This window comes from Eschrichtius robustus, chromosome 5 (genome assembly GCF_028021215.1).
Source record: "Eschrichtius robustus isolate mEscRob2 chromosome 5, mEscRob2.pri, whole genome shotgun sequence".
In the NCBI taxonomy this organism is placed as follows: Eukaryota; Metazoa; Chordata; class Mammalia; order Artiodactyla; family Eschrichtiidae; genus Eschrichtius; species Eschrichtius robustus.
The window spans coordinates 32,748,341-32,761,277 of record NC_090828.1 but is presented as its reverse complement, the minus strand read 5'-3'; the positions used below and the strand labels follow the sequence as shown (position 1 = coordinate 32,761,277).

The 12,937-nt window shown below is 35.4% G+C and overlaps 1 protein-coding gene across 8 annotated transcripts in view; it reads left to right on the top strand.

Annotated features, from left to right (window-relative positions):
- The window catches only part of ABI2 (abl interactor 2), a 100,284-nt gene that overhangs the window by 37,806 nt on the left and 49,541 nt on the right, over window positions 1-12,937 (top strand). For all 8 annotated transcript variants that reach the window (XM_068544624.1, XM_068544622.1, XM_068544623.1 and 5 more), the window contains exon 3: window positions 10,765-10,941. In XM_068544624.1, the coding sequence (XP_068400725.1) occupies window positions 10,765-10,941 (177 nt within the window). The remainder of the gene's footprint in view (window positions 1-10,764; window positions 10,942-12,937) is intronic.

Below are 12,937 nucleotides of genomic sequence, written 5' to 3'. Positions count from 1 at the left end.
CATTAGGGAAGTTTTCAACTATAATGTCTTCAAATATTTTCTTAGTCCCTTTCTTTCTCTCTTCATCTTCTGGGACCCCTATAATTCGAATGTTGGTGCATTTAATGTTGTCCCAGAAATCTCTGAGACTGTCCTCAATTCTTTTCATTCTTTTTTCTTTATTTTTTTCTGCGGTAGTTATTTCAACTATTTTATCTTCCAGGTCACTTATCCATTCTTCTGCCTCAGTTATTCTGCTATTGATTCCTTCTAGAGAATTTTTAATTTCATTTACTGTGTTGTTCATCAGTGTTTGTTTGCTCTTTAGTTCTTCTAGTTTCTTGTGTTTTCTCCATTCTATTTACAAGATTTTGGATCATCTTTACTGTCATTACTCTGAATTCTTTTTTAGGTAGGCTGCCTATTTCCTCTTCATTTGTTTGGTCTGGTGGGTTTTTACCTTGCTTCTTCATCTATTGTGTATTTCTGTCTTCTCATTTTACTTCACTTAACTGCGTTTGGGGTCTCCTTTTCACAGGCTGAAGGTTCGTAGTTCCCATTGTTTTTGATGTCTGCCCCCAGTGGTTAAGGTTGTTTCAGTGGGTTGTGTAGCCTTCCTGGTGGATGGGACTGGTGCCTGTTTTCTGGTGGATGAAGCTGGATCTTGCCTTTCTGGTGGGCAGGACCACGTTTGGTGGTGTGTTTTGGGGTGTCTGTGAGCTTAATATGGTTTTAGGCAGCCTCTTGCTAATGGATGGGGTTGTGTTCCTGTCTTGCTAGTTGTTTGGCATGAGGTGTCCAGCACTGTAGCTTACAGGTCGTTGAGTAGAGCTGCGTTTTAGCATTGAGATGGAGATCTCTGGGAGAGCTTTCGCCCTTTGATATTATGTGGTGCTGGGAGGTCTCTGGTGGACCAATGTCCTGAACTCGGCTCTCCCACCTTAGAGGCTCAGGCCTGACACCTGGCTGGAGCACCAAGACCGTGTCAGCCACACGCCTCAGAAGAAAAGGGAGAAAAGAAAGGAAAGAAGGAAAAATAAAATAAAGTTATTAAAATAAAAAAAATTATTAAAAATAAAAAAGTAATTAAAAAGAAAGAAAGAAGAGGGCAACCAAACCAATAAACAAATCCACGAAAGATAACAAGCACTAAAAACTATACTAAAAAAACAAAACAAAAACAAAAAACAAAAATGGACCGAACTTTAGGACAAATGGTAAAAGCTAAGCTATTCAGACAAAATCACACAAAGAAGCATACACATACACGCAAAAAAAGACAAAGGAAAAAATATATATATATTTAAAAAAAAGAGAGCAACCAAATCAATAAACAAATCTACCAATGATAATAAGGTCTAAATACTAAACTAAGATAATCATAAAACCAGAATCAAATTAGATGCAAAAAGCAAACCTCTAGTCTACGGTTGCGCCCAAAGTCCACCGCCTCAATTTTGGGATGATTTGTTGTCTATTCAGGTATTCCACTGATGCAGGGTACGTCAAGTTGATTGTGGAGGTTTAATCTGCTGCTCCTGAGGTTGCTGGGAGAAATGTCCCTTTCTCTTCTTTGTTCACACAGCTCCTGGTGTTCAGCTTTGGATTTGGCCCTGCCTCTGTGTGTAGGTCGCCTGTGGGGGCTCTGGCTCACTCTGGCTGTGGGGAGGGAGGGGTACGGAATGTGGGGCGAACCTCTGGTGGCAGAGGCCAGAGTGACATTACAACAGCTGAGGCACACCTTGGTTTCTCCCAGGGAAATTGTCCCTGGATCCCGGGATGCTGACAGTGGCAGGCTGCACAGGCTCTCGGGAGGGGAGGTGTGGATAGTGACCTATGCTTGCACACAGGCTTCTTGGTGACTGCAGCAGCAGCCTTAGCGTTTCATGCCCGTCTCTGGTGTCTGAGCTGATAGCCGTGGCTCGCACCCATATCTGTAGCTTGTTTAGGTGGTGCTCTGAATCCCCTCTCCCCATGCACCCTGAAACAGTGGTCTCTTGCCTCTCAGGCAGGTCCATACTTTTTCCCGGACTCCCTCCCTGCTAGCTGTGGTGCACTAGCTCCCTTCAGGCTGTGTTCACACAGCCAATCCCAGTCCTCTCCCTGGGATCTGACCTCTGAAGTCCGAGCCTCAGCTCCCAGACCCCACCCGCTCCGGTGGGTGAGCAGAGAAGCTTCTCAGGCTGGTGAGTGCTGGTCGGCACCAGTCCTCTCTGCGGGAATCTCTCCACTTTGCCCTCTGCACCCCTGTTGCTGCACTCTCCTCTGTGGCTCCGAAGCTTCCCCCCCCCACCCCCTGTCTCCGCCAGTGAAGGGGCTTCCTAGTGTGTGGAAACTTTTCCTCCTTTACAGCTCCCTCCCAGAGGTGCAGGTCCCATCTCTATTCTTTTGTTTCTGTTTTTTCTTTTTTCTTTTGCCTTACCCAGGTACATGGGGGAGTTTCTTGCCTTTTGGGAAGTCTGCGGTCTTCTGCCAGCATTCAGTAGGTGTTCTGTAGTTGTTGTTTCACATGTAGATGTATTTTTGATGTATTTGTGGGGAGGAAGGTGATCTCCACGTCTTACTCCTGTGCCATCTTGAAGGTCCCCCCTACCTTATATTTCTGTTAAATCCATCAGACCATTCAGAGGGATTTCTTGTTATTTAATATTATTTAATCTTAAATCTGAATTTGCCCCTATAACGGTTTCTTCACATCCCATATAAACTTTTGTAGACATCATATAATTTATTGCTTGTTGTATTGCTGTGTCTTAAACTAAAAAAAAAAAGTATTGGTGAGTTTTAATGAGCAAGAGGTAGATTTTTATTCTGAAAGGACCTCCTAGAGGAAATAGTCAGTGGCATTTTAAATGATGGAATAGATGAACTTGGTTTTCTATAGGAAAAGGGATGTTGACATATTGCTAATCTTATATAGAATTTTGAGGTTTATACTTCAGAGTCTTAAAATTTCCACATGTTTGAAATCTTGGCAAAGAACTCAAAGAAGAAATTAAGAAGAAAAGTGCAAATGCAGAAGAGAAATTAATGTATTAGAGTTCCTAAAAAGGAGGGACAACTTTTTATTAGTTTGTGAGATAAAGTAGGAGAGATTGTGTGGGTAGATAATGGCAGTAGGAAAATGACAGTGAAAGTAATCATCTGTATTCTGATTAGAATTCTGTAGTTCTTTGGTAGAAAAGTGTAGCAACCTTAAGGAAGAAGGCGATTAAGTTTACTCTAAGTTGTAAGTATATGTATTCAGTTAATGAGAACATTTTCTTTTTGAGTATCACATAAATCTATTATATATTTAATTAATATGGTTTAATACTATCTTTTAAAGCTGTTCTAATGGAATAAGTAAAAAATGGGAGAGATGAATGGATAGAGATTGGTAGGTCAGAAATAACAGGGGCCTAAGTCAGAGCTGTCAAGTATATGTTGAGCCTCCTTCCTTTGGAGTTGAGTGTCTAGAGGGCAATACTTGGAAAAGCAAGGGATCTGCAACCTACAACAGCTGTTAAGTTTATATGAAATATATTGAAGTATGTTGGATGAGGAGTTGAGTAGGAGAAATGGGCTGATAGAGGCTATAGCTAAGAAATGAGTAAATTTTTAAAAATTTATGTACTTTTAGCATTTACCTTAAGGATTGAAATTTTTTTCAGTTACATTTAATGTACGTAGAGTCCTTTGTTTTAAAAGTCAATTGAATATCAAAGCTCTTTGATGCTCTTTAGAATGAAATATGATTCCATAGTATAAGAGAATGTTTTCTGTTTATAAAGCAAATGCTCAGTAAATACTCTGAAGCAAGAATTGGCAAACTTTTTTGTAAAGGGCTAGATAGTCAATATTTTAGGCTTTGTGGGCCACATAGGGTTTCAGTCTCATATGATTCTTTGTGCTGTATTTTTTTTTTTTTTTTTTTTTTTTTGGCCATGTGCATGGCATCCGGGATCTTAGTTCCCAGGGATCGAACCCATGCCTCCTGAAGTGGAAGTGTGGAGCCCTAACCACTGGACTGACAGGGAATTTCTGTGCTGTATGTTTTTAAGCAACTGTTTAAATATGTAAAAAGCATTCTTAGCTTGTGGACCATATAAAAGCAGGCTGCAGGCCAGTTTTGGCATGTGGGCTATAGTTTGTAGGCTCTTGCTCTAAAATACTGGTTTTCAAATGTTTGGTACTTAAATTTTATTATTATTATGCTTTATTAAAAACATTATTATGTTTTTAGAGGGAGTTACAATGTTCTCAAGATATCTTGAGGTCATATTTATTTTTGCATTTGGAGCAAAAATACTAGGTTGGGAGAATTTGGAGAGAAGGTGGGGTTGAAGAAGCAAAGAAACGGAGATTCAGTCAGGTCAAAGATGAGATCACATGTGTATTGGAATGGTAGGTGTTAAGAGTTGTTGTTAAGGGTTGTCTGTTAGAGTGGTTAAGGACCAGTAGATATTAGATATCTGAGGTATTCAATTTCTTTCCTCATCAGTATCTTTTTCCTATCTCCTAGGTAGGAACCTTACCACTTTTCAGCCTCCTAGTGCTCTAGCTCTTTTCTCCATTTTAATAGAGATGAACACTGAGGACTGGGAGGGAGAGGATGGGGGATCTAGATTTTACTCTCGTCCTTCTGCTGACTTGTGTGATATTTGACTTATTTGAACTTCAGTTTTCTCACCTGTAAAATGATAGGACTGATTAGATGATTTATGAGCTGTCTTCCATTTTGAATTTTTATTCTCACAATTGTGAGATTCTCACAAATGAACTTGATTTATATTTGCTTTTTTCTTCTTTCTATTCTGCTGGCTCTGCTGTTTACCTCAGTCTGTGCCCTACTCACCTCTCTATCACTCTGATGTAACTGAACTATTTCCAGTTTACTTTCATTTTGAATCTGAGGATGGAAATTCCACTGACTCTACCAACTATGTATGAGGAAGAAATAATTCAACAAAACAAAGTAACAACCCATTCTCCCAATGGCAAATGTTTTGAAAAACAAGATAGAGTTGATTATGAATATTTAGTATCAGAAACTTTGTACTAAAAAGACCATATAGTATTAGGTAGTGTACTAATCTATACCACACTCACTGTATCTGTAAGACAGTGTTAGGATAGGTTCTTGATGTGGATTACCTTAGGTATTTTAAGGGTGTTAAATTTTAAAGAAGTTCCACCTCTAGCTTTGTTGTTGTTATCCTATCAATTCTTTGGAAGCATATTATTTAAAAGATAAATGAAATTTTTAATCTTCAAGCCGAGAGTAAGAGTTAAATTAATGTTAAATATTTTTCAAGAATGTGTAGTTGTCAGAGCAAACATTTAATTTTTACTGAATACTTGTATAAGCAAAGCACACAGAGCTGCTGTTAAGTCAGTATAGCATGTGTAAGGATGAATGCTATTTACTGTGTCCATTTCTGGTAAGGTAAAAAAAGATTTATAGAACATTATTCAAGCTAAAATTCTTATAAACTTGTAAATTAAAATTCTTCTCATAACTACTAAAAACAGTCAATACTGTCTGTATTCAGTTCAACGTGGCTTAGAAGAAGATCAAGAAAAGGCAAAAGGCAACATAACTTACAAAGCAGTGTTTCTCCCACCCTCCCAAGAGCTAACTAGAAGTTACTAGGCCAGGTGTTGAAGTAGTTAGCACATAACAAGTAGAGGAGATAGAAAGGAATGACTGTAAAATAATACAGGAATGGAAGTGATTCTTCTTAAGGGTTTAGGGACTACTAAAAGGCAATGGAAGGTCTAAACCCTGAGGAACTCACCATGTAGGGTAATTTTTTGTTCAAAAAACTTTATGTATATAGATTTGTTTAAAAATTCCCAATTTTAAATTAAGGAAATCCCACTAATGGTTATCAATGTGTAATTATGTATAGAAAGTAGGATTTATACAGTTCCTAATTAAGTTTATATTTATAGTTTATATCATTTTATAAAAAATAAAAAATTGAAAATTACCCATTCAGTTTGTGAATAACTAATTTGTTTTATGAAAGATGAATAGTGTAAAGCATATTTGTAATTAAAATAAGTAAATACTCATTTGAAACATTAACTTACTAATGTAAAAAAATGGAGACACATTTTAAAACACCCAACTTAGTTGAGTTAACCCACTGTAACTGTTTGACTGCAGATGTTTTCCCACACTGATGGGCAGCTGACTGAGGTAGTGCTATCCAGTACAGTCTACTTCCAATTATCTGTGGTAATGGGACAATGCATGGATAACCCTAACACAGAATACTTCATACATACCTTCCTGTCATCTGCTGTGGCCTGAGCATGTGCTTGGGTCCATGATGGACGTGTGGGAGGGGGGCTCAGGCTTGCAGAGGAGCTGAAAGTCAAGGCCATGAGAGGTATTCTAGAGGAGCCTGGGTTTGGCACTGTGTGTTTGAAGTATCATGGGGGGAGCCTGCAGCATGTGAGACCAGCTTGGCAATAGCTGTTAGAGGATGGAGAAACAAATTGTTAAGGAACTGTGGGAGAAAAGATATTTAACTCTTGCACAGTTGCAGCAGTATTACTTGGCGTGTTTTTTGGTTAACAGGTAGCAAACAATAATAGTATTAATAGCAGTGTACTTGCATTAGTTTTGGTCTTCTTTGCTAGTTAAACACATTTTCCACTTGCCATAGGTAAGTGCTATTATTGAGACCTCTTCTAAATGAGAGTAAGTTTATTGGCATATAACTAGTAACTTTAGAAATCCAGGATAAGTGGAAAATACTTTTCTTACTATTAAAATTCTGACTAGCTATCAGTGTTGAATTCGTACTTCCAAAATTTAACTTAATTCATTTCAGCATTGTAATGTCAAAGTATATTGTGAAGGCAAAGGCAGTGGTGATTACTGAAAGCTACGAGTTTGATTTAGGAAAAACATACAAGCCATATTTAAAAATATGTTTTAGGAGCTTTACAAAAGTTCTTTTAAAACTGACAATTGGCTGTGAGTTGATGAATGTTGAAGCTGGATGTTAAGTATATGGAGGGTATTCATTAAATTATTCTGTCTAATTTGAAAATGATTGTATTTTCTAGCAGAGAAATCTTTGAAAAATGTGAATTAGGCAATTGCTGAAAACTTCAGAATCTTCTGGACCAAACTTTCTCCTCCTTATTTATGTAATAGATTTATTGTTCTCCATTAAAAGTTGTTATTCAGACTTAAGATAAAATCATAGCCATGTTCTGAAGGTATGTTTGATTCTGTCCACGGGAACTCCTACAGTTCAATTCATTGTGGTATTAGGATGGCAATTCACAAATTATACCTTTGGGTTTTCTTAACCATATATTACTTTTATTATTTTAGATGATTTTTAGAAGTTAATGACATCAAATATTGATATTTGGTAGTCACTAGAGGCATTAATCATAAATCAACTCTTGTACAAAGTTTGGAAACAATTGACATTTGAGAGTGAATAATGTAAGAGACAAATGAATTAGTCCTTCTTCTACATCACTGGTTCTCTGTCAGAGCAGTTTTACCTCCAAGGGAACAATTGGCAAGGTCAGACGTTTTTGGTTGTTACAGCTTGGGGTGGGGAGTGCTATAGATACCTACTGGGATGCTTCTCTACAACCTACAATGCTCAGGACAGCCCTTCCACAACAAAGAATTATCTGGCCCGAAATGCTGGTAGTGTTGCTGTTGAGAAACCCTGCTCTAGTATTCTTTTAGAGTAGACAACTAGAAACGTATAACCAAACTAGATTATTTTGGCTTCATATAGACATATGCTGTTAAGAATTACGTTTTAAAATATGCCTTCAGTTTTAATGAGAATTAATATAAGAAGCAGAAAAGAACATTTTTCTCATAATTCCTTCAACCAGTTCCTTTAAGAGTTTAGTGCTGGGCACATGGTCACTTTTCTAATGAAGGGGTGTATATTTTCTTGTAACTCATTATTTATACTTTGCCTTCTCTAGGAAGCTAAGAGCCTAATTTTATGCCCTATTGTAGCAACTATCCCTTATTTCGGCTTATATATAAAAGTTCTGTGATCGTTTCTTTTGCTGTGTTGGTCTTTCTTTTACGCTTACTGTAATGGCTTATACAGGTTTGGTCTGTGTGTTTATGTGTACATAAAGAAAATATATAAGTAATACGTAAGTGCCCCCAATCCCCAGGTATGATCTAATTGTTTTAATGTTTTTAAAAAAGTCTCAGTTTTTCAAACAATTTAAAATATCTGCTTGTTATAAAATATAACTGTATATTAGTGCAAATAATAATGAAAAGTTACCCCTCTTTTCATTCTTCAGAGATTTATGAATATTTCTAGCAGGAAAATTTGAAATTTGAAGTTCCAGTTTGCCCTAAGTTTAGAATTCTGTTATTGTTGATTAGGTTTACATTCTTTTGTTTTCATTTCTGAATAAGATAATTATATTTCTAACTAAGCAGAATGAAAACAATGTTGAAAGAGGATTACATTCTCTAATAAATTTTCTTTTATTGGTATAACAAAGACCAGTTATATATAAAAAATAAGTGTCATATTTTGGGGTTTTTTGGTTATTTTGAAGTATACTTGGTAAGTATGAAATCTTCCTAGCTCATATTTTTAATAATTCAGAAAGACTCATTAAAAATTATTCAAAAGTAAAATATGATTTCCATTTCTCTGAAGTTAAAAATAAGTAAATTCCAATATTGTCACTAATGTGCAACCTTTTTTTTCTGTATAGCTCCCTCAAGCAGTTGAAAAGGAAAGCAGATTTTGTAATTTTTCTAATATGCACCGAAAAAGTTCAAAACCTATTTTTGTCTTAAAAAGAAATAGTTAAAATGATAAGGTCACTACCTTGGCCAGTATTCGATTTGACGCTTCATTTAGATATTTATTAGTTATGAACTTATAGATTCTGTTTCTTTTAGGATCTGTTGGTTGAGATGGGAGGCTTCAAATTTGTTTCAGGTTTCCTTCACACTTTAGGTAGTTTAGAAGGATAAATAATCAGTGTTCAGATTTCTTAAAGTTGTATTTAATAATGTCATGATGGTTATCTTTCATTTCCATTTCTGTGTTACTACCTGATTATTCTTTAGACAGGGTAAATTGAAGTAGGTTTGGGGAGGAAATAGCAAAAGTGTCTGTTAATTGCTGCTTGAGCCAGGAATGGTGGCAAGAGATGTGAACAATTTTAGTGAAGTATTTTTCAAACTTTTTAAACAACTCACAATTGAAAATACATTTTATATTCCATCCAGTACACAATTTAATGTATGTATTTATATACATAACATATTTTAAGAAAAAATACCTTACTATGTGTATGTTGTCTGATATTTCTGTTCTTTTTCATTTAAAATAATTGCTGCTCACATCTCACTAAATTGCACCTTGCAGTTTGAAAAATGCTGCTTTAGTGTATTAATTACCCATGCTTAAATTCGCCCTCTCTCAGCAAATAGAAAACTGAGTAAAAACACATTGTTGTTATGTACTAAATTATATCCTATTTTGAACATTTAATAAATAAAATAATGAAATATTTTACAAGCATTTTGTTATGATAAAATATAAGCAGCAGTGCCTCAGTAAACAAGTTTCTCTGTAAAAAATGATTCTTATTTTTAACATTGTATTTATAGTTTAGGCCTCTCTTTTTTAATAAAAAAATATTTAAACACTAATAGAATTTATACTAATAGGTTATTTTTTTTTTAAATCGCATCTTTACACACCAAAAACACTGCAAATCACTTTTTTTTAAAAAATTTTATTTATTTATTTATTTATTTTTGGCTGTGTTGGGTCTTCGTTTCTGTGCGAGGGCTTTCTCCAGTCGTGGCAAGTGGGGGCCACTCCTCATCGCGGTGCGCGGGCCTCTCACCATCGCGGCCTCTCCCGCTGCGGAGCACAGGCTCCAGACGCGCAGGCTCAGCAATTGTGGCTCATGGGCCTAGTCGCTCCGCGGCATGTGGGATCCTCCCAGACCAGGGCTCGAACCCATGTCCCCTGCATTGGCAGGCGGATTCTCAACCACTGCGCCACCAGGGAAGCCCCCCTAGTAGATTATTTTTAAATGGAACCAGATTAATCACTGGGGCTTTCTTTTTTTTGAGGATTTTTCTTTTTTTTTTTGGCTGCACTGCACGGTTTGTGGGATCTTAGTTCCCCAACCAGGGATTGAACCCAGGCCCTCAGCAGTGAAAGCATGGAGTCCTAACCACTGGACCACCAGGGAATTCCTTCACTGGGGCTTTCTTAATAAGGTTAAGCCTTAATGGAGAGGGGAAAAATTATCATGTTTAATCCAGAGGTTGGCAAACTTTTTCTGTAAAGGGCCAGCTAATAAATATTTTATGCTTTGCAGGCCATAAGGTCTCTGTTAGTACTACTCACCTCTGCCATTATATTGTGAAAATATGTAGGCAAGTAGAATGACTGTGTTCCAATAAAACTTTGTTCATGGAAACTGAAATTTGAATTCTATATAATTTTCACATGTCAAGACCTTATTTTTCTTTTGACTTTTTCAACCATTAAAAAAATGTGAACACCTTTCTTAGCTTTTGGGCTGTAAAAAATAGGTGGTGGGCCAAATTTGGTCTGCCAGCCATGGTTTCCCATCCCTTGCTTTAGCCTAGAAAGGGAGAAAGTCAGTATTGGTCCCAAAAGGAGAAGTTAGCAGTTGTGGTTAAGAATATGAATAAGGATATTAAACCTCTAAGTATTTATATTTTTATTTTTCTGGATATTAGAGCTATACATTTTTGTGTTGTGTTTATATTATATTTTGTAGACCGTTGATATTCATAAAGAGAAAGTTGCAAGAAGAGAAATTGGTATTTTGACTACCAATAAAAACACTTCAAGGACACATAAGATTATTGCTCCAGCCAACCTTGAACGACCAGTTCGTTATATTAGAAAACCTATTGACTATACAATTCTAGATGATATTGGACATGGAGTAAAGGTAAGTATAATTTTTGTCCAGCTTAAAAACAATAGCCCATAATGGAACTAACTCTTTAGAAAATTAAGCGTTTATCTTTTCTTTCCAGAGGATCAAGTCTTGGCCTACTAGTAGTTCTGAAGATTTCTTACCACTATAACTATGTTATCCTTCTTTCTTCTTAGTGTTATGTTCTCAAGTTTTAAACAGTCATCTTTGACTGAATTGCTTTTGCTTAATCAGTTATGAAAATACCTCATATAGATCTGGAAATAAATGTGGTATTATATTTCTAATCTTTTAATGATTTAGTATGACTAATTAAAAATTATTCAGTATGTTATTAAAGTATTTGCTTTATCTCAAAAATATCAGCAAACTTTTGGCATTCGTTTTCAGAAAGAACACATATAAACAAACATGTACTTTGAATTTTTCTAAAACAAATTTATCTCAACATTTTGGGTGAGAATAATGTAGATAAAACTAATATGTGAATTAGTATTTCCACTGCTTTTGAGGAGATAGTCATTATATATTTTGGCTAACTTTTAAAATGTATGTAAGTGCCTGCTATGTATGTAAAGTACCATAATCACAACTGAGGAACATATAACTTTCATTTAAATTGGTGTTCGTACTTAAGAAACTATTCAGAGCTTCAGCTAAGTATTAGGTTATTTAAAGTTTGCATCTCAGCAGTGATTTGAAAGACAGTGACTTTTCAAATGTGATGCTGAATAAATACGTGTATGCCTATAAGTGAAACTGTACAGTTCATGCAGTTGATTTGTGTCTAATATAAGCAAATTTAAATTTAAAAAATATACCTCACACAAGTATGGCTAGAAATCAGGTAAATCTAAATTTAATGTAGATCTAGGTAAAAGAATATGTACAGTGTAAATTTTTTTAAAAAATCTTTTTCTTTTTTACAATTTTGATATAAGCACTATTATCTGAAATTTGATATTTAATTTTATAATGAACACCTAATGCATTTAGTTTACAGTACTAATTAGAGCATGTTAAAATAGGATATACAATTGGACGGATAATTAATAACTGAAATTTATTCTAACTTGGGAAAATCTTTTGAGATTTATTTGAGGCTAACAACTGCTAATAGAAAATTTTAGGATCCTGTCAGAATTTAATGACAAAAAGGCACTTAGAATATAAAACATCATATTTGTACTTCCCCACTTATATAATAAAAAGGTGATCCCCCAATTATTATTTAATCCTCAAGTAAATGTTCTTCAGGGAATCTGTAGTCCCTTTCATTTTTTGTACTTTTTAGTGTTTAGGGGTCACTAATTTGAAGAAATCTCAATAAAGTTGTTTTTAAATAAAAGTGTCATATAATTTCATCCAAAAACTCCTGTTCATGACACATTCTGCTTTAACCACTCTTTCTGTGATCTACTGAAACATTATTTTTTAATGCTGAATGCTTAACTTGTTTTTTCTTTGTTTTTTTCCTTTCTCTTCACATCCTGAAGTTCCAACTAACCTTTCAATGCTTTTTTCCCTTACCTCTTTTATTTGCTCCATTTATGCATTAAGTGGTTGCTTAGATTTAAGGTAAGAGATTCCAGGGCTGGATTTCCATTCTTTGTTCTTATGTAGAATATTACATATGGGGAGTGAAGAGATATTTGGCACTTGGCCTTTTAAAACCAACAAATAATTCCTCTTTTTTATTTTATTTTATTTTATTTTTGTCATGAAACTTTGTGTGTCTTCATGTTCCATGAGGGCAGATGTTTTTGACTGTTTTGTTCATTGCCCTATCCTGTGTGCCTAGAACAGTGCTTGACACACCTTAGACACTTAGTAAATATTTGTTGACTAAATGGTTATTTTGCAATGTTAATATATTTTGTGAAACTGAAATGTAAGTTACCCTATCATAAAATGTCATTATGAAATAAAATTAGCTGGACTTTTGTAAATGTAGAAATTTTGTTTTGGATTGGAGGGCTGCTAATGTGCTTCATTTAACCCTCCCCCT